Consider the following 25,938-nt stretch of genomic DNA (forward strand, 5'->3'; position numbering starts at 1 on the left):
ATTAGAGCTGTGGGCATTTTGAGGGTCTGTTACAAATTGCAAAGTTTGAAAATCCTCTCTAACCTTCTCTAACTAACCACACTAACAGAGGGTTCTTGATATCAATCTTTTATCACCTGTTACCATCTGCCTTTTTAACTATTTATCTGCAAAGCAGCGCAGTATTATCTGTGTTTTTAATAACCATTTTCTCACATAGCAATGGGTGATCTGTGTGTGAGTGATTTGAGCAAAATGTAAACTAGGTCTTTTTTCTAGATCACTGGTGTGGATGTTTCTGAGTCTGTGATCCCTGTCTGACCCATGCGCATACCAAATGCTATCATTTGTTCAGTCTTTGCATAAATATGGATCCAGAGTTGCTGCTACCGTGGCTGGCATGCAAACCAGCCTGAAATGACGCAGCAGACAGGATTGCTTTCCTAGGAGAACTTGCACAATTGGTGGCTGACTAAATACTTTTTTTCCCCACTGTATGTTAGGGGTAAAAGAGGGGTTGGTCTTCAGTCATCATTTCACATGTTCGTATAGAGCAGCATCCAAAAATCTGAGACCCCACTGAAAATCTGAGATTTAAAATCTGCTTTAAAGCTAAAAGTTTTAGAATTTAGAATGAGAGATATTTTAAATTCTGCACTATTTCTGGGTAGTGTGACATTGATCATGTGACTCTTATTGTACAGATGGTCAGACGTTCTTGCTCTCATCTCAAATCAAACTTGAGAACATGATGATTTTTTGTGTTTATGTATTTTTTTATGTTTTTGATTAAAAATACAGTAATATTGTGAAGTATTATTATAATTTAAAACAACTGTTTTCTATTTAATTTAATATACTTTGAAATGTAAATTATTCCCGAGATGGTAAAGCTGAATTTTCAGAAGCCATTACTCCAGTATTCAGTGTCGCATAATCCTTCAGAAATCATTCTAATGCTGATTTGGTGCCCAAGAAACATTTCTTATTATTATCAATGTTAAAGCAGTTTCGCTACTTAATATTTTTGTGGATCTTTGATGAATAGAAAGTTCACAAGAAAAGCATTTATTTGAAATATAAATATTTTGTAGCATTATACATGTCTTTACTGACACTTTTTATCCATACATCATTACTGAATAAAAGTATAAAAAAAACATATAGTTGTATAAATGCATTTTCAGTGTGGTATCAGATGGTATTTACTAGAAAAATAAATGTGAAAGAAGGTTGGTCTTGTTTGCTGTCCATACAGGATGGTATTGAATTCAAAACTCAGCGTGCTGAAAGAAAAGTTATGGTGGAGCAGGAATGCCACAAGAATTATCGGAAGAAATTATGTAAGAGCTGGTTATACTTCCTCAGAGTTGTGATTGGTGGATTTATATGAACACGCTTCTCCTGAAACCTCTGTAAGGAGGGTTACATCCACAGTTGTGTGTGAAGTCACAGACAAAGCCTCAACTGTTCATTCAGAAAAAAACAAAATAGAACATAATCAATAAGGACATATGATCTCGCACAGCTCACAGCTTTCAAATACACCGGTTGTTCCTGATGAATTGACTGACAGGACAGACTTACTTGATAATGTTAATATGAACCAATAGTCAAAGAAAAATAAATATGGACAGAGACTTTTTGTGTGAAGACATGCAGCAGGAAGAGCTTTGTCTGTGCTGAGCAAACAATGGAAACTTTTTAAAGATTCATTAAAAAAGCATGACTTATTTCCCCCTGTGACGGACCACACAAAGTCATGCATTTCATCTGACCACACTTCAGTCATGTTGGCAAAGGGAATCCAGCACAAACATGTGAATTTCAACACTTCCCTGGTGATAAACTAGTTCTTCAGTACCAGTACTAATAGAGGAGAGTGAGGTAAGATGAGCCAATTTTTACGTATGTGGTCCTCAAGATAAGGGAAAATGAGGCAGAAGTACAATTAAAGTATCTAAAGTAATTTCAGTATGTTTCCTATCATTTTAAATGATCAGAATATATCGATGACAAAGGGTTCTAAAAATATGGCTTCTTATTAAAAAAAGTGTTCCTGTGGCTCAATTTGCCCCAGGTCAGGGGTAAGTTGATCTGGATCAGTGGGTAAGATGCACCGTCTGGGTTTAAACTGACCATCTAACTGAATCTGATTCAAACCCATGTAATTTACCTCTTTTAAAAAGAAATGTAATAATCAAATTCCCTTTTACAAACAGCCACATTTCTTGTCTTAAAACTAACTTAAACAACAACAACAAAAAAACAACCAAATGAAGTTTAAATTTCAATCTTTAATTTTCAATATTTTGAATTTCTGAAACAATGCATGTTGAACACCAAAGTTGTAACCTTCCCAAACTCAGACTAAACAGAGAGTTTGTTGAGTAAAATTAAAGAAAAACTGAATTAGAATGAAGGAATAAATGTCACTGAAGGTAATAAACATTTTAGTCAAAAGATTCTTGGCATGTTAGCTTTTCTGCAATGTCGAACAGGCCATTAGAGACACATGGAAAGATATATATGATTATAATGTGATGAAAAACATCTTCTGGTTCTTATCAGAGAAGGATTTGGTGCACTTGCACACTGTCCCTATCAAATAAACTACAAATAATATGTATATACAGTGGTGTGAAAAAGTGTTGGCCCCCTTCCTGATTTCTTATTTTTTGCATGTTTGTCACACTTTAATGTTTCAGATCATCAAACAAATTTAAATATTAGTCAAAGATAACACAAGTAAACACAACATGCAGTTTTTAAATGAAGGTTTTTATTATTAAGGGAAAACAAAATCCAAAACTACATGGCCTGTGTGAAAAAGTGTTTGCCCCCCTGTTAAAACTGTGGTTTATCACACCTGAGCGAACCACAGTGAGAGCCATTATTCACAAATGGCAAAAACATGGAACAGTGGAGAACCTTCCCAGGAGTGGCCGGCCGACCAAAATTACCCCAAGAGCACAGCGACGACTCATCCAAGAGGTCACAAAAGACTCCACAACAACATCCAAAGAACTGCAGGCCTCACTTGCCTCAGTTAAGGTCAGTGTTCATGACTCCACCATAAGAAAGAGACTGGGCAAAAATGGTCTGAATGGCAGAGTTCCAAGACGAAAACTGCGGCTGAGCAAAAAGAACATAAAGGCTCGTCTCAGATTGCCAAAAAACATCTTGATGATCCCCAAGACTTTTGGGAAAATACTCTGTGGACTGACGAGACAAAAGTTGAACTTTTTGGAAGGTGTGTGTCCCATTACGTCTGGTGTAAAAGTAACACTGCATTTCAGAAAAATAACATCATACCAACAGTAAAATATGGTGGTGGTAGTGTGATGGTCTGGGGCTGTTTTGCTGCTTCAGGACCTGGAAGACTTGCTGTGATAAATGGAACCATGAATTCTGCTGTTTACCAAAAAATCCTGAAGGAGAATGTCCGGCCATCTGTTCGTGACCTCAAGCTGAAGCGAACTTGGGTTCTGCAGCAGGACAATGATCCAAAACACACCAGCAAGTCCACCTCTGAATGGCTGAAGAAAAACAAAATGAAGACTTTGGAGTGGCCTAGTCAAAGTCCTGACCTGAATTCTATTGAGATGCTGTGGCATGACCTTAAAAAGGCGGTTCATGCTCGAAAACCCTCCAATGTGGCTGAATTACAACAATTCTGCTTAGATGAGTGGACCAAAATTCCTCCACAGCGCTGTAACAGACTCGTTGCAAGTTATCACAAATGCTTGATTGCAGTTGTTGCTGCTAAGGGTGGCCCAACCAGTTATTAGGTTTAGGGGGCAAACACTTTTTCACACAGGGCCATTTAGTTTTGGATTTTGGTTTCCCTTAATAATAAAAACCTTCACTTAAAAACTGCATGTTGTGTTATCTTTTACTAATATTTAAATTTGTTTGATGATCTGAAACATTAAAGTGTGACAAACATGCAAAAAAATAAGAAATCAGGAAGGGGGCCAACACTTTTTCACACCACTGTATATATATATGTATGTATATATGATAAACTAAACCAGTTGCGTAATATCACAAAGTACTAGTTTAGATTTCAGAGTTTACCTTAACTTCAGTCCCTTATGGTGGGGTAAGTTAAAATGTTGGCTCAATTTACCCCACAGCATTTGACTTACTCTCCCCCATAGCTGCCATTTTGGGGAAAAAAAATTAGCTAGCTCACCAATTCAGGCTAATATTTAGCTAAATGATTTGCATGGTTTTATATGCTGCTAAATCACTTATATGCATGATAAATATTTTTAGACCTGGATAAATTTGCTTTGATGTAACAGCTATTACATCTGTTATGCTAAAAACAGTTACTTTGACAAGCCAAAAACAGTTTTTAAAGTAAACGGTTTCCTTTCACTCCTCCCATGCGTTTCTCCTTTTCACAGACTGGCAGAAATGATGGGTGGTTTCAAAATACAAGGTCACAGTAAAAGTGTACAGTTACCAGAATACAGGGGGTGGAGCAACTAACCCACTGGCTCAACTTACCCCACTCCCCCCTACTGGTATTTTCTAGTCAGGCTGGTTTGAGGTGGGGTTTGAGGTCGGTTCATTGCTTGTTTAACTCCCTGCTGGAAAATCCAGCTTGTTTTGCTGGCCCAAGTCATTGGCTGGTCTTTAAACCACCATATGGCCAGCTGGTAAGTGGTTTATTGTTGGTTTAGACTAGCTAGAAACCTGCTAACATGTTCCAAACACAGGTATTATTTTACAGCAGATGCTATTATAGCCTTTCCTCCTCACATGAATGTTTAGAATGAGCTAAAGTAATTTGAAATCTAATTAAATATATCATTTACATTTTATACATTAGTATTCGCCTGAATTTAACCCTACAAACCGATGTAAATCCAAAATAAATCAACCAGTCGAAGTACAAGGAACTTTCAGAAGTATTTCCAGGCAAACACTAGGCAATGCGTTTTCATTCCAGTGACGAATGGAATAGAGCACTGTAAACAAAGTGAATATATGGTAAATACATAGTAAGGAGGGTTTATACCCCGCCCTGGGAGGAGTGGATCATCATGAGCAGATCTGGAGACAGGCAGGATGTGAACACGCTATCACAGCTGGAGCTGAAAGGTAATAATGACTTTTACAAAGATAAAGGCAGAAGTTTCGCATTAGATCAGTTCGCTTCCAGTCGGTGTTCGCTGAGGTTTGATAGCAAGAGGTCCGAATGTTTAACTTTCATGTTGTGCGCGCGGCCAGGAGAGCGACGCGGAGTCGTCCGCGTGCGGGTGAGTTTTGACGTTAGCAGGTCCGCTAAAACAGTCCGCAAACACCCCTTTTTATTTGTTTTACAGCTTTGTTTAAATAAAGGTGTAAACGGGTTCTCTTTACAAATACTGTTTTAGCGAAAGTGAATGTGTATATGGGTGACTTTTTGGCATTTTACCGGTCGGACTGAGAAGTAAAGTTTGTAGCTTGTTCGGCGTCACCTGGGTGAGAGAGCTACAGTCACAGATTGCGTGTCAGAGTTAAAATAGTGAACAGCTTCGGAAATCCAAGCAAAGGGTAAGGTGATTCCGAGAAATAACTAAAGTTACTCCGAAGCAGTCTAAATTTAGTCGCTGCCAGGGTTCGTGTCATTGGAAGCTGTTTATATTAATGCTTACGTGAGTAGCCTATCTGGTGTATACAATATCGGTGTTAGATTTTATTAGATAAAATGAGTGTTAGTTGTAGATTCAGTAATAGAGGATATCAGCTGCTCCCCCTTTTCAGTTTCACTTTTTGTCATTTAAATGAATCCTCATAAGGTTGGACTCGTGGTCTTTGTCATCAGGTTGTGACCTGCCTGATCATGTCTGTACATGGGATGAATTTACTTTGACAGATGGTATATGGTGTAACTGTCGGTTTAGAACAGCCTATTGGGTTAATGGTATGAACAGGAACATTCTTCTTCCCGTATATAAAATGCATCATTTACTCATAACAATCTCCATAGCTTTTTAATCAAACATTTTGCAGTTTTATGGTGTGTGTGTGTGTGTGTGTGTTTGCATTTTGACTCCTACACAGTCAGGTGGAAAGTGAATCAAAATGTCTTTTAGGCTTTTCAGTTAAAATACATGAAATGACCTTTAAATTCTTCTAGTTTTATTCTTCCTCTCTATGAATCCAGCCTAAACAAGAATTAATAATGTAACTTAAGGTTCTTCCTCTCAGCTACAGGTTCCTATCCCCCCTAAACTTTATTTGTTGTTACAGTTGTCAGTTAGAAATTACATTAAAGGGATAGTTCACCCAAAAATGAAAATGTGATGTTTATCTGCTTACCCCCAGGCATCCAAGTTGTAGGTGACTTTGTTCAGTAGAACACAAACAAAGATTTTAACTCAAACTGTTGCAGTCTGTCAGTCATAAAATGGAAGTGAATGGAAATCATGGCTTTGAGAGTCAAAAAAACATACACAAACAAAACCAAATTAAACCCTGTGGCTCGTGACGATACATTGATGTGTGAAGACACGAAACGATAGGTCTGTGCAAGAAACTGAACAGTATTTATGGGTCATTGACGTATAAGGATTTTCGACAGGCCAATATTAAAATACAAAAAATTATAATATCTATTGTAATTGTTCAAACTTTAAGAATGTTGTGTACATATAAATTCATATTAAAATTTTAAATGAAGTGATTATAGTGTTTTTTTCATCTAGATGAATTGGCCGTAGCCTTAAAAAATGTCATGTGGTGCAACCATGATTTATATTAAAATCATAATTTCCCTAACATGCTTAACATTTAAAAAAAAATGTTCTCAGTAATTAAAGTGTTTAGAAACAAAGTATTTGCATTTAATTTGAGTTTTTGTAAATGATGATCTCTTATTTTTGTTCTATAATTTCAGAGTTGCCTTCTTAAATATAGTTAACAGACTTATTTTTCCTGTAAATTGCATAAAACTGATAAAAATGTTTAAAAAAAATACCATTTACTTAAGCATACTGTAGCAGTGATTCATATTTCAACCATATAAATTAGATATTTTATTTAAAATTGAATACAGTTATTGCTATTATTGGTCGCACCACATGAGTGGTCGCACCAAATGACACAAAGACCTTATATCATTAAAAATCTATTTAAAGAGAAGTGTGAAAAGTGCAGCACATGGCATTAACTGCAGGCATTTCTTTAGCCCCAGTTATTTCTGTACTTTGCCCCAAATTGACTGCTCAATTGACCCTTTCGCCGGGAGTTTGATTAACAGGCAGTCTGACATATTATAACGCCAAATCCGTCAAACCAGACAGGAGAGTAGATTAATGTCGGTGGACTTGAACTTGAAAAATGGTGTGTATTGACATCTTTTCACAGTTGAAACAAGATACCTTCTGATGTTCATTCATGTTTATTTCATGCTATGAATAGTAAAGATGAAGAGATGATCAGTTCATGTGCACATTAAAGAGCCACAAAACAGTATTTGTTGTTTGAATTTATTTTTAAAAAATTACAATTTGAACACCAAGACTTTTTCAGTGTCCTCTTTGCTCTGTGATGTATTTTTCAATGCGTGAGAACATGTATGGCATAAAAGTGCCATGGTTTGTCAGACGTAGCAACAGTAACTAAGGGGGGCAGGTCTTTGCGAAAGTTCAATTTAGAGTAGGGGGAGGTTGCTGGCTCAGGTTCTGAGATAACAACACGAACATCTTTCTTATAGTAGAAAATTACATCTGGGGTTTGTGCTAGAGTTAACATGCTGCCTATGGTGAGTGTTTATTTTACTTTGCTTGGCAGTGGAATCTGGCAGAATAGATTTAAATAGTTAGTAATAAATTACTAATAAATGCATAATTACCAAACTAAAATTACATGCTCTGAATTATTTTTTTTAGCATTTTTTTTCTCATATTATACTAAGATTAAACATAAACCGTCTGAAATGACCCAAATTGCATAAAAATCTATTCCAAATTATACTAAAATAAGATATTTTATGTATTAAAACCATCAATTGAATATAAAAGCACAAAAACTGCCAATCTGGGACATATATCTATAATGGAATACACTCTGCAGTGGTCGCACCACATGATATTTGGTCGCACCATATGATATTTTCAAATTCAGTCAAAATTTACAAGCACCGAATTGGCCACCTTAACAAAACAAGCTAGCTTCCCACAAAAAGGTCACTATGAAATTTATAATGAAAATAAATACTCGCAGAAATAACTTAATATTCATTGTTTTTTGAGGTCATACCACATGATATCCAAATGTGGTAACTACATACCAGCCGTTTGGTAACTACATACCAGCCCAAATTTGAAAGACTTCTAAACCTGCTTGATGCTTCCATGGGTCCTTAGCAAATTGGTATATGATGCAAAGTCCTACCTTTGAATGGATTTCAACATAAAAGTCCCAAAATGGTAGTTTCTTGATGGTCGCACCACATGATATTTCATAAAATGGAAATCATCAGACAAAGTTTGTTTGTATGTTATGAAATATAAATCCAAATGCTTTGCAATTTTACACGGGATTACAAAACACTTTGGAAATCATGCCAAATAGTGCATAAAATTAATTTTTATAAAATACAATTTTTGTTTATAACAAATGTTAATTTTTATTAATTTAGGGTTATTTCAAAGATTATGACAAAGTTATGGCCGGACGGTCACACCACACGATATTTTGACACTTTGAATAACAGAAAAATTACAAATAACTAATGTTTTTTGAAACGTTAAAGTGAGTTCATGGGAGAGGTCCTTCATATATATATATATGGCATCTTTTTTTATGTATTTAAACCAATTTTTAACTGAAAAAATGCTATCAGACAGAAAATTTAGCTGTCACGTCATTGACCCTTACCATTGTTTACCTCTTATACACCGCAATGTCCAACATCAGGCGCATGACGCGTGTATGTGCTCTGGCATAGTAGACCTATATATATATATATATATATATATATATATATATACGTAGATGCCTAATTAGTGACTGTTTCTATGGGCCGCGGGAATCTACTTGCATATATCTATGTCTACTATGCCAGAGCGCGTACACTCGTCACGCGCCGGATGTTGGACATTGCGGTGTAAAAGAGGTAAAAAATGATATAAATACTGTTGCACAGACTTGCACAGACTGATCGTTTCATGTCTTTACACATCAATGTATCGTCACGAGCCGCAGGGTTTAATTTGGTTTTGTTTGTTGATTCCCATTCACTTCCATTATATGACTGACAGACTGCAACGGTTTGAGTTAAAAATCTTCTTTTGTGTTCTACTGAAGAAACAAAGTCCCCTACATCTTGGATGCCAAGTAGGCGGAGATAACAGCGCAGGCTCCAACGTCACAAGCCAAAACTCCAGTTTCGCCTTCTACATGACAACACTGCATCCGGAGTTTCTGAAAATCTTCACCCTGGCAGGTGTTTTCAAAAATCTTCGGTTTCAGTAACCTGGTGCTGCGTTTGCGTGTGGACGAACGGCCAAACTGCGTAGAAAAAAAAATTCAAAAGGCGATTCAATCTGCGATAATGAATGCGATATTGCCTGATTGTCACTGAACTACGGCTCTGTGTAGTAAATGCCGCTCCATCTGAAAGCAGGTGATGGAGATTTACTACTAATCACGGAACCGGCTTTACTGACAAGATGCGCATGACAATCGCATGCGATTAATTGCACAGCCCTAACTTGCATGAATGTTTCTTAAGACCTGTTTGATTCTGAATGCCCTTTCTCAGAGAAGGACAAACAAATCCTGGAAAAAAGAAAGTCATCCTTATGGATTAGCATGAGTAACCGAGTACTCTGAAGCAGAGATGGGCACTCGAGTTAGAGGGAGAGAAAGGTTTGAAACATGGTGGGAGCCACCCTTCTAACATTTGGTTATAGTTATAGTACAGGAAAGAGGAAGTTGAGCTAGATTCCTAGAAATATCCCTGTAACATATTTTGACTTTAAAATACAAACTTGTAAATAGTTTTAGATTTAAAGATGAGAATTTATTTGTAACAATTAACTTCATCGCTGGTGACCATTTCAAGTGGTTTTAACTGTGGAGTCAGAATGCGTTTCATTCCTGCCTGGGTTTCACTAGCATGTAGAATGTTAGCATGATTGCAAAGATTGCATGCTCTTAGGGAATGTACGGTCTTCAAGTCTGTGCTTGGGCTTAGTACATCCTCATAAGTCTTTTAGGTTGTGGCAGTGCGTTTGGATTGGAAAAACTGAAGTATATTTTCTTGCATCAATGATTTTCTTTGTATACTAAAAAATGTTAGCACTCCAAAACATTTTTGAAGTAATGAAGGACGACATGTTTTCTCTACTTGTGCTTCATTGTGCATGATGAGCAGGAGTAGGAAGACCAGGCAGTGCTTAGTGTGCGTCAGTGGGGTTTTTGACTAGCTAGGGTAAATCCCTATACAGTTCCATGATGACTCAAGGAATGCCCTTTAATGTAAGCTTGTGCCCCCAACGTGTTAGTCTCGTTTTACCCGTTTAAACGCAAGCATTTTCAAAGTAACCTGCAGGATATGTTAAAGGTATAGAGGCTTGTTTTCTGAGCAAAAACCTGCAGACAACAGCAAGCAGGCAGTCAGTTTCTTAAGGGGGGGTGGGGGCCTTCCTGGCATGCAGCGGCGTTCCTCGGAAGTGTCCTTTGAGATCCTTTAATGTGACTTTTTCATGTCATTTTGTTTTAGTCACTTGTGTTCCATTTAGCCGCCACATGGGAAAAAATTCCACCCAGACAATTAGTTTCAGTGATGGCGAATTCATCCTCTTCCAGGAAATCTACTTAGTGCCTGAAGAGACTTGAGATATATACTGTTAAAGGGGAGGTGATAGGCTGGTAATGGCCTTGTTTTTGTTTCACGTTGCCAAGCCGTGTATGTGAAAGATTAGCTTAAATATTTTTTGTCCACATTTCTTCCTTCACAAATAACACTACCATTCAAAAGTTAAAAGCATTAAATTCATCAAAAGTGTCTAAAATGTTCTATTCATCAAAAAACTTTTCACGGTTTCCACAAAAATACTATGTAACACAACTGTTTTCAACATTGAGAGCACCAACTCTGCATATTAGATTGGCTTCTGAAGTATCATGTGACATTGAAGACTGGAGTAGAGGATTCTGAAAATTCTATTAAAATAGAGAACAGATATTTGAAATTGCAAAAATATTTCACAATATTACTGTATTTTTGATCACATAAATGCAGTCATTAGCAACATAATAGTCGTCTTTCAGAAACATAAAAAAAATCTTACCAACCCCAAACTTTTGAATGGTATTGTCTTGAGACATTGGCACAAGCTGGACATACTGTTTTTCCACGCAATTCTAAAAACTTCCAAGTTAGTTTTTCTCCATTTGCGCTCAAGACTACGAGTTTTTTTCTTGAGAGAATGGGTATTACTGTTGTACCATGGCGCAGTACGTTTTTCTCTAACCTTTTTCAATTTGATGGGGGCAACAGCTTCTAATGTATTAGAGAAGATAGTGCCCATGTTGCTAGTTATTTCGTCTAGTTCATGTGTACTTATGGGTACACAGAGCAGTTGAGATAAATCAGGCAGGTTATTTGTGAATCTGTCTTTGGTGGCTGGAACAATAGTTCTGCGCGGACGATAACGCGGAGCCATATAGTTAATATCAGTAATACGCAGCATGCATGATACAAGGAAATGGTCAGTAACATCATCGCTTTGAGGTACGATATCTATATCAGTAAGATCAATTCCATGCGATATAATTAAATCTAGCGTATGATTAAAACGATGAGTGGGCCCGGTGACGTTTTGCTTGACTCCAAAAGAGTTTATTAGGTCAGTAAACGCAAGTCCTAATGCATCATTTGTATTATCAACGTGAATATTAAAATCTGCGACAATTAGCGCTTTATCAACAGTAACCAATAGGTCTGAGAGGAAATCTGCAAATTATTTTAGGAAATCTGTATATGGCCCTGGTGGTCTATACACAGTAGCCAGAGCAAGAGATACGATAGATTTCTTTTGCATATCTGACAGTGTAACATTAAGCATTAGTATTTCGAATGAGTTAAACCTGTATCCTGTCTTCTGAGTAACATTGAGAATGTTGAGAAACATCTTTGTGTGTTTAGTAATGCTTAGTTATTTGGACCCGTTTTTTAATGTCATTGTTTTCTGTTGATCTTTTTGAGTCAATGTGTTTGTGATCTTTTGAGGATGTTTGACCTATACAGAGATGAGTTTGCGACCTTCTTTTGAGAGATGCTCTCTTAAAAATGATTCAATCCACATGCATGTCTGAGTTTACCATCACCGTGCACCTGAGCTCAGGTAGTTCATCACAGAATGGCCGGCTTGCTTTTTGTTTAACCCAAACATTATTATTCATGTGACATTAAAATCTCACAACAGCAATGGGCTGGAAGTTGCACAGAGATTATTACCAGTGAGTGGGTGAATAGACAGTGCTTTCAATCTCAACTGGAGCTAAATCTAGTTTGTTCACGTTCATCCATGCATGCACACACGTTAAATATTGGTTTTGTCTCATGGTTTCTTGCTCGTATGTAATTATTTGTCAACTAGGACAGTGGTTCTCATCTGGTTGGTCACTGGTCTATTCCTTAAGGGTTGTGGGCAGTGCATAATTAGCTGCATTTTGTATTTAGTATAGCTTGGTTGGCAAAATAAATAGACATTTTAGGTTTTAAAAGGGTTAAGCACAACATTAACGGATGTGCATCCAATCAAACTCTGAAATGTTTCTACAAGTTCATCTGAAATGTGACGAATCGGTCAGATGCCAACATGGACAGGTTGCGTGACACTTTAACCTTGCATAGTTCATCCTTTAACCTTGCATAGTTTGGTTAATGGCTTTTTAAAGAAAATATGACAGACTACATAGATACGGGTTCTCCTGCATTGAGGGTAAACATGGTTCAAGTAAACTTGAGAACTTTACAAAACAAAATTGTTAATTTTCCTGTTCAGCATACGTCATGTTTACAGATTTCCATATTGTTGGACTTATGATTGTAAGGACTTTCTGTTTACTTTTGTGAAGTGCACATCTTTTGTGTGTATTGGGTCATTAATTGTTGAACCATATATCATAGTAGGGTTACTTTTGCCAGTTAGCTAAGAGTTTTAATGTGTTTTAATGCCAGTTTTTCATAATAAGTGAATTAAATACTTAAATTGATTTCTCTTTATATTTAGAACTTACCAAGGCAAGAAAAATAAGTTTGAGTATATGTAATATAACAAGTATAATCAATTATATTAATAGCACTATACAAATAAATGTGAAGTGAATTGAAGTTTGGCATCAGTACAGAAATGGCTTATCTCGTAAAAATTGAGTAAAGACAGGAAAGCTAATGTAATACGCATAATTCCATCTCTGAAATTGAGAAAACCTAACCATACATGCACACCTGTAACCACACGTCAGTTGAATTCTGTATTAATGCAGCAAGGCGTGATGTTGCTTGGCAGCTATAGTCAATTCAGCTCTGCTTTGCATTGTGCCAAAAGGCAGAACATCGGATTCTTAATTGTTTTGACTCGTTCTGGACAAGTTCTCAACAACGCTCTTTAATTTCTCATTACATTTACATTCACCTTTTCTCACATGTAAAAAATCTAAATCCGTCCTGCCTGCTGAGAGATGTGCAAAAATACAAATAAATACTCTATACCAGGGCTCTCCAAACTCGGTCCTGGAGGTCCGTTGTCCTCCAGAGTTTAGCTCCAACTTGCCTCAACACACCTGAATCAGCTAATCAAGGTCTTCCTAGGCATACTAGAAACTTCCAGGCAGGTGTGTTTAATTGGAGCTAAACTCTGCTGGACACTGGCCCTCCAGGACCGAGTTTGGAGACCCCTGCTCCATACACACAAATGTAAATGTATCTACAGCAGCAGCACAAAATATATACCACCCCGGTGTATAATCCTATTTTTTGGCATTGCCTAGTTGCTATGGTTTCTGCTTTGGATTTTGGGCGGTTGCTTAAGTTCCTTTCCTAACCAACAAGTTGGTTGGTTTTACAAAACAGGAAAATTCTTTCACAACCGTAGATGAGCTGGATTGTAAAAGTGAATGGAGTTAAACCGTTTGTAAAGGGCTAGTGAAAGGATCAGTGTGAGTCTTTATTCTGTTGATGTGAGGTGGAGAGTGTTTCAGTTCATTGTTTACACAGCAAATGTAGTGTTAATTATTAATAAGAGACTTCACCTCCTAGGAACTCTTCAGCTACTTTGTGCACTTACGGTCAGAGAGAATAGGAGCAAATGCACTAAATGTCTGGATTGTAGTTCTTGCACAAGTCATCAGTGCCCTCAAAAGTACTTTATGCCCTGGACATGGCTTTCATTGTTGTGGCGATGCCTTTAACAAAAATGAGTCTTCCATCCATTAAGATCAGTAGGCCTACTTATTACCCCATTTCAGTAGTAGACGGGTTTGTCGTAGACTCATTATATTCCATGGCAACAGTGTTTGCTTTATCTTCCCACCTCCTCTTCACCCCCTGCTACCCACGGAAGAATGAGTGAGTGAGTGAGATTTCCTTGAAATGTTTTTAACGCTTAGAAAAGCTAAGTAATGTTTGTTGCTTGTTTGTAGTACTATATATATATATATATATTATTATTTTTTCAGTGTATGTATATGTGTGTGTGTGTGTATTTACTGTATATGTATGTATATATATACACACACACACACACACACACACAAATGTTCTTACGACTATATATACGTCATGTTCTTATGGGGGGAAAAAAATCAGGCCTGATGTATTAAATGTGTTATTTTAGTTGTTTCCATTTCAATTTGTCAGTTTCAAACAGTGATTTGCATTGTGGATATGTAGACATTTGAGTGGAGTCACAGTGGAAGAGGGTGTGAAGGGAAGAGTGTTCATTGCTAATAATCTCAGAATTTGTTTAGCTTTAGAGCTTGATGTACCTTTGTGAAAAGTACTACATACACCAGATTTTCAGTCACTCAATGATAAGTGATATTTTTCACCTAGTGATTTCAAGCAAGGTCAACATATAATTGAGCTCAAACCACCTGGACTAATCCTCAAGTGTGAACAGACTGTTTACTTTTGCTGTTTCAGGCACTGATGTTCCCTAAAATCTTCCATGTATCCATTAGTGCAGCAGCAGGAAAATATGTTTGTTTTTCTTTCTCCCCAGATCTGGATCTCCTCTCCACATCATCCCTGTTTCTGTGATTCGCTCTGTTAGTGTGTCAGGATGGGCTAAAAACATTTGCTAGCACCTGCGCACCATAAATCTGGGCCCTCCACAGTCTCGCCTGTGCACAGGTAAACAGGCACACATGACCCGAAGTAATTCATTCATAATTCAATAGTATTTTAGCTGAGAAAAAAGTATTCTGATTGTATTAGTTTTTCTTGTCCACTGCCCCTTTATTTTTGAGAGCGAGCGCAAGGTGACTGGCAGATATAATTCTGATCATTATATAACAGAAAAATTATCCAGCACACCACAGCTTGCTAAAATTGCCTTCCCCCTCGGTAGAAATAGTGTCGGGCCAGGGTTTGCATCGGGCCCCCTCTCTGATCAGGGCCCTTGGAATCGTTACGGCCCCCCTGGGTGTGGTTGACCCTTGTACTAGTTTTGATCATTATATAATAAAATGCAGTTTAATGATCATAAATGACATGTATGCTAAATTATTGACATCAAACATTTATTGTATACAATATTTAGTCATAATTCACTAAAATAAGAAAAGTGTTTTAGTTTATAGTTTGGACATTATGCATTTTTCAAGTCAAAACAAAAAGATAATGCTGTTTCTTGTTGGAAATCAATGACTGGCTCATATGTAGTCTTTAAATCACCACTGATCCCAGAGGCCAGCTGGCTTCATGAGGCCACTCTAAATTTAGTCCTTTATGTCGTACCTGTTACGCTAGACTACCTCTAAACTCTTAACATACAGTTCTGTTCCATAGGAGATATTAGGCCTTATACTGGTGTCCCTTAGAGAGTTACAGCGAAGGGTGTGGGTTATACAAAGTATAAGACAGGAGTGAGTGGAAAGTGGGCTAGGGTAGAGCAGAAAGAATGGAAAAGTAAGCTGAACTGTAGAATGTGGAGTTGAATAAATGAGAGAAACCATGTGTAACAGAGCAGAGGGGTTGCTGGGAGACAAAAGCAATGAAGCAAAAGAAAGAGGGAGGAGTTGGTGAAAGAGAAGCAACAGGTGGATGAGAAAGTGACATTTTTAGATTAAATAAAGGAAGTAATATTAGGCTTCAATAAATGTGAATTGTCCGAAGTGAAACATCTCATATTATTGGAATTTTGAATGTCAAGAGACAAAATTATTACAAGTCTTCCCAAAAAGTGTTCTTTATGAAATTGCGGGTTAACTCTCATATAGAGTTAAACATAAAGAGATTCTCTTAGTTTAGTTTTAGCTTGCCGGTCTAAAATGAAAACAGTCATGCTTGAAATTTGGTCCTTCAAGTAACTCGACTTACAATAACTTTAGTCTTCTATGGTTGACATTTACGCTTTATTATTATTATTATTATTATTATTAGCATGCAGTACTCAAACACTTTAGTTGCCATCATCTGCACAAACAATCTTTGAAGCATTACGTGTTTTACCATCAAACAGGATTTGCTTTGTGGTTATCTGCGTCGCGTACATTTTTTGGGGCATGTGGTTAACAACCTTTTTGACCCTTTTTTTTTTCCAAACAAGTAAAAAATTCTCATTTCTTTTTTTAACCTTTTTGAAAGCAGCCTCTTATTCTCACCAAGGCTGCATTTATTTGATCAATTATTGTGAAATATTATTAAATTAATCATAATTAGTTATGGTTAATTATTCATATTTCCCCATGAGCTAAATTCGCTACAATTTAAAACAATTGCTGTACATTTTTCGTGTTGTGGCAAAACTGAATTTTAAGCAGCTATTACCCAGTTTTCAGTGTCACATGATCCTTCAGATATCATTCTAATATGCTGATTTGGTGCTAATTTCTTATTATCAATGCTGAAAGCATTTGTGCTGCTAAATATTTTTGTGGAAACGGTGATACATTTGCTTAGGATTCTTGGATGAATAGAAATTTCAAAAGAACAGCATTTATTTAAATGGAAACCTTTTAGTAACGTTTATAAATGTCTTTGTCACTTTTGATAAATTATTATCAGCTCTATCACTTTGGCTCATAAATGTTTAGTTTTAGGAGCCAGTGGCTGCCTAGTCAACTTTTAGTCTGTAGTCCCTAACGTCCTTACCCATGTTATTTTTTTATCTCTGCTGTTTAGGTGGTGACTCTTGACACCATGCAGGGACCTCGGAGGAAGATGAAGGTCATGGTGATGATGACGATGGTGTTCATCTTCATAGTGGTGGAGGTCTCTCGCAATGCTGGGAAGGGCGACAGCAACAGAAATAAGCAGCTGGTTCCCACGAAGCGTTTCTGGGCAAAAGATCTTCCCAGTGACACCTACTGGAATCGCCTGCAGCAACAGCTGAACTACATCAACAACCGCAACCTAGGAAAGCTCAACTTCACAATTGATAAGCTTCCAGACTGGCTAAACGACACAGTCAGTCTGGACTCCTGTGAGCCAGACTTCAGGGTAACCACCCAAGTCAAGGATTACAACTCGCTACCGGATCGCTTCAAGGACTTCCTGCTGTATATGCGCTGCAGGTCCTATCCCATCGTGGTGGACCAGCCAAACATGTGCAAAGACCCACCGTTCCTCCTGCTAGGTATTAAATCTTTAGTCCCACACTTTGATCGACGTCAGGCCATCCGCGAGTCGTGGGGCAAAGCTGGTCACCTTGCAAACAAGACGGTCGTTACGGTGTTTCTTCTTGGAAACGCAGCCATGGAGGACCACTTCCCTGATCTCTCAAAGATGCTCCACCATGAGAGCTCCATCCATGGAGATATTCTTCAATGGGACTATAGGGACACCTTCTTCAACCTCACCATCAAGGAAGTGCTTTTCCTGGAATGGCTGAGAACCCGCTGTCCTGGAGTCAGTTACATTTTCAAGGGCGACGACGATGTTTTTGTTAACACCATCCGCATTATAGACTTCCTAAGCAACCTTTCTCATGCCAAAGCCAAGGAACTGTTTGTAGGAGATGTGATCACCAACGCTGGTCCGCATAGAGACAAAAAGGTCAAGTATTTTATCCCGGAAAGCATGTTTGTTGGAACGTACCCTGCCTATGCAGGTGGGGGCGGTTATTTGTTCTCGGGACAGCTGATCCAGAAACTTCATAACATCTCCAGGTCGGTGCCCCTCTACCCCATTGATGATGTATACACAGGTATGTGCCTTAAGAAGCTGGGCCTTGCCCCTGAGAAGCACAAAGGCTTCAGAACCTTTGATATCGAGGCGAAATATCGCAATAATGCCTGTGCCTATAAAAGCCTGATGCTGGTCCATCCCAGAAGTCCTCAACATATGATTCAAATCTGGGCCTGGCTGAATGACCCAGCCTTGAACTGTTAGTGAACTGCTGATCCAGGGTTTTGGTTGCTTTAAAGGGATAGTTCACCCAAAAACCTTAATTCTGTCATCATTTACTCACCGTTATGACATTCCAAACCTGTATGACTGGTTTCCTTTTCTTTCTTTCTTTATTTCATTCTTTCGTTTGTTTGACCAGAAAAACACTGTGATATTTTTCAATGAAAGTCAGTGGGATCCAGTTTTTTTTGTTTTTTTGGACCCCCATTGACTTTCATTATATGAACATAGGCATTTTTCAGAATGTATTCTTCTGCAGTTTTGAACAACAAGATAGTAAGCAAATTTTGGGTGAACTATCCCTTTAATATTTTACCGTTGTTCTAATGTGATTTTATTGAGCATCTTTATGTACTTCATTTCATGTCAAAGGTCAGAAGCAATGATGAGCTCTTTAGATGTGACTCTGATTTGTTACCCACATAGTATTGCAATTGCTTGACTTTTTGTGTCAAGAGATTCTGCTGATAATGTTACAAGTATTTATACAGTGCTCTCTGGTTGTGAGATCAGCAGTGCTGAGGATTGTGGGGAATGTAGTTCAGCTGGTCTGGACATGGCACTGACAATACACTGCACGCCTAGGCATAAATATCTGTTGATCATCTGTTGACAATTCTGTTGCATTATGCTAAAATGAACAGAAATGTTTGAACACTCATACATTAAGAAATCTTTTTAAAGCATCTATGCAGCCATCACAAGCCTAATCCATACGTTCTGTTTTAGTTCTCTGTAATGTGTAGGAACATATTGCCTTCCTGTTTTGCACACAAGCAGCCCATGCGTGTTTAGATTAATGTGGAGTTGGCTCATTTTAATGCCCTATTTGTGGGGACAGTGGTTTTGGATAACTAAATTAGGGCTGCATGATAAATCGCATGGCATTGTCGTACGCAAACTAAATGTAGGTTGCCTACCCCAAACCTCTACATACTGTACATGATTTTTGACTTCATGCATCACTGTCTCTCTTCCTTCTAGATTATTTTGTCTTTTTCAGGAGTGGACAATCAGTTGCAAGTCATAATCTTAGTTTTGTATTAACAGATTAGCCAAAACCGGGTCATTGCGTCAAAGAAATGTGTAAAAGGTACAAAATCATTGACTCCTTTGCTGAAAAACCAGACTAAATGCTTGCTTGTTCCCCTCTCAGATCTGATTCTTGGTCCAAAAAATCAAGCTTGTAAATCAGTTATGTGGTGTAAAGACGGTGATAAAGTTCAAAGCAAATGAAAGGCCATGGGGTTTCATTTTTCATTTTAAATCCAGGGATCCCACAGTTTACCTTCTTGACTAAATGAATGAAACTTTGTAGCCAATTTTCCAGACCCAAATTAAGCATGCGTCTGTCGTCATCATGCTGTCCTTGCTTTTTCTCTCCTATAAAGAGGCCAGGAAACAGGGTCTGAGCTGGATGACTTAATAACTAAATTTGACAAAACGGCCTCTAACTATGTTACAGGGACCCCTGCTGGTCTGCATATGTGTTTTTTCTTCTCTCCATTTTTTTTTTCTTTTTTAAATAAACACTGGACCTTTATTCATAATCTGCCTTCAGCTTGATGGAATATTTAAATCATGTCAATGGCCTGCCAGTCAACTAGTAATGCAAATATATTTTCTGTTTATGTTTTGGCTATGACTGTTTATCATAAACCGTGTCTCCCTATTTAAAAATAAATAAATAAAAGACACTTAGGCCTAGTAATTATCACTGGGTGTGCTGACTATATCCGCTCTATAAATATAATCCATTAGTTTTCGCTCTGCCTCATTGGTTGTTTGCTGAAGAGCTAAATCAAGCTTGTGTCATGTAGTGTTTATGTATGTAGTGTCACAATTTGTAGTGTTTAGGCCGTTGATGTTCATGCATCTGTGCATAACATTGCAGAAAATGAACTCCTGTTCTTGCTTTATGTTGTCCATAATTGTGATGTTTATGTATCAGACATTATTTTAAAAAGCAATTTAGTTTAGTTTAAAATAATTATTTTTGTCCGTCATAAGATATTCAAATGTATTTGATGCCTTAAAATGTGGCTTTAGTTGTGCATGTATGTGTATTTATGGTGACGCATGTGTGTGTGTGTATATATAGGCTGGGGATTATGATTATGAAAATCCAGTTCTAAAAATGAAATCAATGTCGTCTTTTTTTTAAATGAGTCTTTTTGTATTTTTGAATTATTACTCAGTCATGTGTCTCTGAAACGGTAATAGCTTTCAGCTATTTCACTTTTCCCCACAAAAATAATTTTAGAGCAGTCAAATTACTTTTTTTGCCACATTTATATGCCTATTATTTTCTGGCAACGCCTCTTACCAAAAACAGTCAACAACACAAACATTATTACCAAAATGTGCCTGTTAATAATTATGATTGTTAATCTCTGTCTGTCTGTCTGTCTTTTGTAGTTGAATATGCACATTTATGTTTATTTGTCACGTTTACGTCTGCCTCTTTGAATTTAATTCTTATAATAAATGGAATAAACTGATGTTTTGTACCTCTGTCCTTCCTGTCTGAGTGCTTGAGTACTATTATTCATTTTCCGTTCAGTTCTGCTATCATGTACAATATATGTGATCCTATTGAAATTTGATAAATGACGAATACATTTTTTGCTCTGCCCTACTTTTGTGATGAGTGTGTGTGTGTGTGTGTGTGTAGCTGGATTTTTTTTTTTTTACCAGCAGAGGGCATCTTGGTTCTTTGTGTGTCGTATAGCATCAGTGTGCCTGAGCTCTCCTGCAGTGGGTAATTTTTGTCTGACTATATTTATATAGTAATTTCTTAAAGCTGGATGTCACCCTCTCTTTGATTTACTAAGGTACTTTGTCATGATCAGTTCTGTGAAACTTGTTCCAACATGCAGTGTCATTTTTCCTCTAACACTGACATTTAATTCTAGCAGTGCTCACAAATCATCTGTGGCTCTGTAAGAGGTCTAGAGCTCAGCATAACACAGAATTTTCATACCTAACTACACATAACATGTTCCCTGTACTGCAAAAAGCACTAAATCTTATTCACAGTTCTTACTTTTCTCTCAGTACTTGATTTGTGTCATTTACTACCTGCTGAGATAACAATGCAGTACATGCACTTTCTTGTTGGTCGCTTAGAAAGAAAGGTGTCTGCCGAAAAGGGAAAAAAAATAGTTTTGGTTTAAATGTAGTCAAGAAATAAAATGGGCTTGGACATTTCTTCTAACATGATTTTATGTAAAAATGTATATTTTAAAACTTGTGGAATCCATCTCAGCTTCAGACATTAATGCAAAAGGGAGACAAAAAGTAATTAGTTAGGCAAAAACAAATTTTATAATTATATACATAATATAGAAGTAAATCGAATTACTTTAATTAGAGCAACGATGAATCGCATCCAAAAATACAAATTTACAAAAATATATGTGTGTGTACTGTGTATATATAAATAAATAGTATAAAATATATTGTTTGTATTAAATATATTTATATATAATATAAATTATATGAATATAATTATATACATGTAGAAACGGAAATATTTTCAAAATACATACTGTATGTGTGTGTATTTATAAATACATAGTAAATATACGCAGTACACACACATTATGTAAACAAAAACTTTTATTTTTGATGCAATTAATTGCGATTAATCGTTGCTCAGCACTAAAATTAATGCATATTTTAAATTCAGCTTTTCAATCAATTTGGTATGTTGATCATTTAGAAATACTGTACATTACAGTTTAAAAGTTTGGGCTTGGTACAATTTTTTTGTTGTTGTTTTTGAAAAGTGTTTCAAGTAATATTAACAAGTAATACTGTAATATTGTGTATAACAAGTAATATTATGAAATGTTATTGCTATTTAAAATACCTGTTTTCAATTTATACATATAGTTTACTTATTCTATATTTATTCCTGTGATGGCAAAACTGAATTTTCAGCAGCCAATACCCCAGTCTTCAGTGTCACATGATCTTTCAGAAATCATTCTAATGTGATTATCAACATATCAATTTGGATGAAAGTATATTGTATTAAATCGTCTTACAATGTGACAAATACATTTTAAAGCTAGAATCTTGCTGCATTTTAATGATAAATTCTAAATTAATAATCAAAGAGACATTAATTTCCCCATTGTCTTTGAAATATCGGTTTGGAAGGCAGGTAGGAATTGCATAGCCTATAGTGGCGGGATGTTTTTAAGCAGAAAATCTCAAAGTGTGAGTTTTGTAAATGAAAAATTGCACTGTCACACCCTTTCCTGACATCTTGTCCCTGAAGACATGCAGCGAGAGGACGGATGAGGAGTTGCTATAGACACTTCCTCTCTACGGATGGTGAAGTGGTGATCTGTATGGTTAGAATCATGAAAGGATGAGTGTGAATGTGTGATTGAGAGATTTTGGATGGTTTCAGGGTGTCTCAGAGACCAGATGACAGTCTAATCAATCAGGCATGTGTGTTTGTGTGACACACTGTCGTATTTCAACTTTGCTGTACTGTGGTGATCAGGTTAGGGGAGTAACACTATTTACAATCATAGCCTCTGGGAATAAGTGAAACTAGTGCGTGTGCAATAGGATACATGCGTTTGTGTAACTGAAAACAATAGCAGATGAAGAATGATCTGAGCATGTAGGGAGTATAACATCATTACCTTTTACTTTCCCTCTCCTCCACACACGCAGAGCAAGCATTCGCGGCCATGTATGGTTATGAGAAAGCAGAAATGAGGCATAAAAGAAATCTAGTTGATAGAGAAGCATGTGCTGAATTCTGTTCAGCTTGGCTGTGGTGAATCCAGCTCTGCCAAGTCACTCTTTTATAAGTAGCCTGCATCATGTTTTCCTTTTGCTCCCTGTTTCCAAATTGTCCTATTTTGAAGGATGTCTCTGTATGGAGATTCCCACTGTAGTGGACTGTAAAAGAAGACCCAGGTCTGTATTTAATCTTCATGGCTCCGTGCCGTGATGCTTTGACAGGATTTGATGGAGATTTCAGAACAGAAAAACATTTTTTTTTCTTTGCTTCAGTGTTCTCCAGAAGTGCCCCCCACCCCCATTCATTTTTCTTGGCATGCAATGTGACAGCTAATTTCTTTGGCACTCATTGGACACGTTGGAATTTAGGAGCTGTTTTTTTAATTCTTTCTTCTGCTCCTGATTGCAATAGATTGCAAATACATAGAAAGTAATGTACATCTACTGTATTCACTGGATCTAGATCAGGTCTTAGGGACCATTTATACAGAACAAGTTTTTGCATTTGAAAGGCAAGAAGCTAGTCAATGGAATGAAAAAAAAAGTCAAGAAAAGCATCTTTTTAAATTTGAGCTTCTTTTAACTAGAGCGTTGTGTTTTTAGAAAGCCGTGTCATGCATGAGATGCTGCAAAAGATCCAAGTGCAACGTTGCAATACGTGCATCCGTATACAAGAAAACAATGGAATAGCAGAGCAGTGTAATGTAAAAAACATGTTCTGTGTGAATGGCCCCTTAGTATATAGGCCTACTATACAGCCTACTCTCTCTAGAAATATATAGTGACACTTGCAAAGACATCTACTACTAGTACTCATAGTACAGGTATGCAAATAATCTTCACTTTGGTGCATAACTCGCCTTGCTCATGTTTGTGCTACGAGAGGTATAATGTTACTTTCTAAGCGATCAGTGAATGACAACATATGCTAAAATCCCTTGGAATTAAAGGGATAGTTCACCCAAAAAACATTCAATATTTTGAATAAAGTTGGTAAGCAAAGAGTTGACGGTAGCCATTCACTTCCATAGTATTTTTTTCCATACTATGGCAGTCAATGGCTACCGTCAACTGTTTGGTTATCAACATTTTTCAAAATATTTAAATATTTTCTTTTGTATTCAACAGAATAAAGAAGCTCATACAGGTGTGGAACAAACTGAGGGTGAGTAAATGATGACAGAATTTTCATTTTTGGGTGAACTATCCTTTTAACACCCTAGCGCCTACACAGAAACATGGTAGGGGTCGGTTCACACAGAAATGATTTTGCATTCTAAGCAGCTTTAAATGGTTTTCTATGTTACATGAATTGGACTGAGGACTCTTGAGTCGTGTCTATCTGATTCTTAGCGTTTAGAAGGAACATCATGTTTTTAAAGTTCAACTTTTAAAAATGTGTCTTGTGACCTTCTGTTCTTTTAGATTCCTTGGCGCTGTCACACATTTTTAAAAGTCTTTCTGTGTGAATGGCCCCTAAAAGAACATCTTAGCAACTGCATAGCAAAAGCATGAGAGTGTGACCTTTTTATAAGTTTATTACAGAGTGATCAAGACGCAATCACTTATCTGAAGTAACTGCTGCAGAGGGACATGCAGCATTTCAACATTTTTTTAAAAATTGGATGACCTATGAATTCTGATTTTCGTCGTAAGCCCTCAAGCCCTCAAGGAATGTATGTGTTTGTGAGAACTGGATCTCTGGCAAACAGAGACCACCACAGGGAGATATTACACTCTGATTCTTCATCTTTCTGTGAACACAAATGTTTGCTTTTCTTTCATGATGGAGACTTTTCATTGACTTCTATTGCTTTTACAGTATTTATATAGTATTTGCACACATATATGTTTATGCCCTCTTCTGCTGTGCCACAGATAGTGGTCCTCCTAGGCAGAAGAAAGACATCTGCAGTTAGTAAATGGTCAAACATGTGAAGAAAGATGTAATCGTGCACAATACTCATATCTGTATGTGACAGATCAAGTGTTTCAAAACCCTTTGAATGGATCTGATGCTTCTCTGCACTTCTCTGTGTTTAGACAGCAGCTGGAGATCTAATGGAGCAGATACAGCTAGAGAAGGTGGAAAAGAGGACAATGTGTCAGCCTCAGGACCTGCATTAACATGAGTTTGACAGCTGCATTCATACTTATGTATTTCAGGTTATATAGAGCTAATGCACAACAAAAACATGGTGAAATGTCCATCATTTTTCTGACATGTATAATGAAGCGTGTGACATTTAATAATGATCTGACTTGTCCAATGTGTTTGTGATCTGATTAAATTTGAGTGATTCAGGTGCCCATATCAAATCAGCTTTACAGATATTATAAATGGATATTTTACGAGTTATACTCTTTATGTCTACCCCTGTCCCTCTTTATTATTTTTTTATATTAAAATAATACATATATTTCTGTATATATTTATAGTGTCTCCAAGAGCATTATTTCCTAGAGATACAGATGTAATTGTCTGTGTGAATGGAGATGGGACACAGAGACTAAAGTGATGACAATAAATGGAAAGAGCAAGAGAGAGGACTTAACATTCATCAAAGTTATTAAATCTTCCAGAGTGACTTTTGTTTGTTCAG

At 37.0% G+C, this 25,938-nt stretch overlaps 1 protein-coding gene across 3 annotated transcripts; it reads left to right on the forward strand.

The window, feature by feature from the left end:
* Positions 1–5,004: 5,004 nt before the first annotated feature.
* Positions 5,005–18,638, forward strand: LOC107553573 (N-acetyllactosaminide beta-1,3-N-acetylglucosaminyltransferase 2-like). Of its 3 annotated transcripts, none has more exons than XM_016235851.1 (3): positions 5,005–5,252; positions 15,219–15,349; positions 17,342–18,638. In XM_016235851.1, the coding sequence occupies exon 3, from the start codon at positions 17,360–17,362 to the stop codon at positions 18,548–18,550; it is 1,191 nt and encodes a 396-aa protein (XP_016091337.1). In that variant the 5' UTR covers positions 5,005–5,252; positions 15,219–15,349; positions 17,342–17,359; the 3' UTR covers positions 18,551–18,638. The 3 variants fall into 3 exon arrangements, with proteins under 3 accessions (XP_016091337.1, XP_016091330.1, XP_016091344.1); XM_016235844.1 differs by having other exon boundaries at positions 5,005–5,094; XM_016235858.1 differs by lacking the exon at positions 5,005–5,252 and adding an exon at positions 14,399–14,563.
* Positions 18,639–25,938: the final 7,300 nt, after the last annotated feature.

Source organism: Sinocyclocheilus grahami, unplaced genomic scaffold (assembly GCF_001515645.1).
Source record: "Sinocyclocheilus grahami isolate Dianchi unplaced genomic scaffold, SAMN03320097.WGS_v1.1 scaffold18.1, whole genome shotgun sequence".
In the NCBI taxonomy this organism is placed as follows: Eukaryota; Metazoa; Chordata; class Actinopteri; order Cypriniformes; family Cyprinidae; genus Sinocyclocheilus; species Sinocyclocheilus grahami.

What these genes read in the sequence shown, in the direction of transcription:
- LOC107553573 (XM_016235851.1), top strand. Translation starts at nt 17,360, where the DNA reads ATGCAGGGACCTCGGAGGAAGATGAAGGTCATGGTGATGATGACGATG.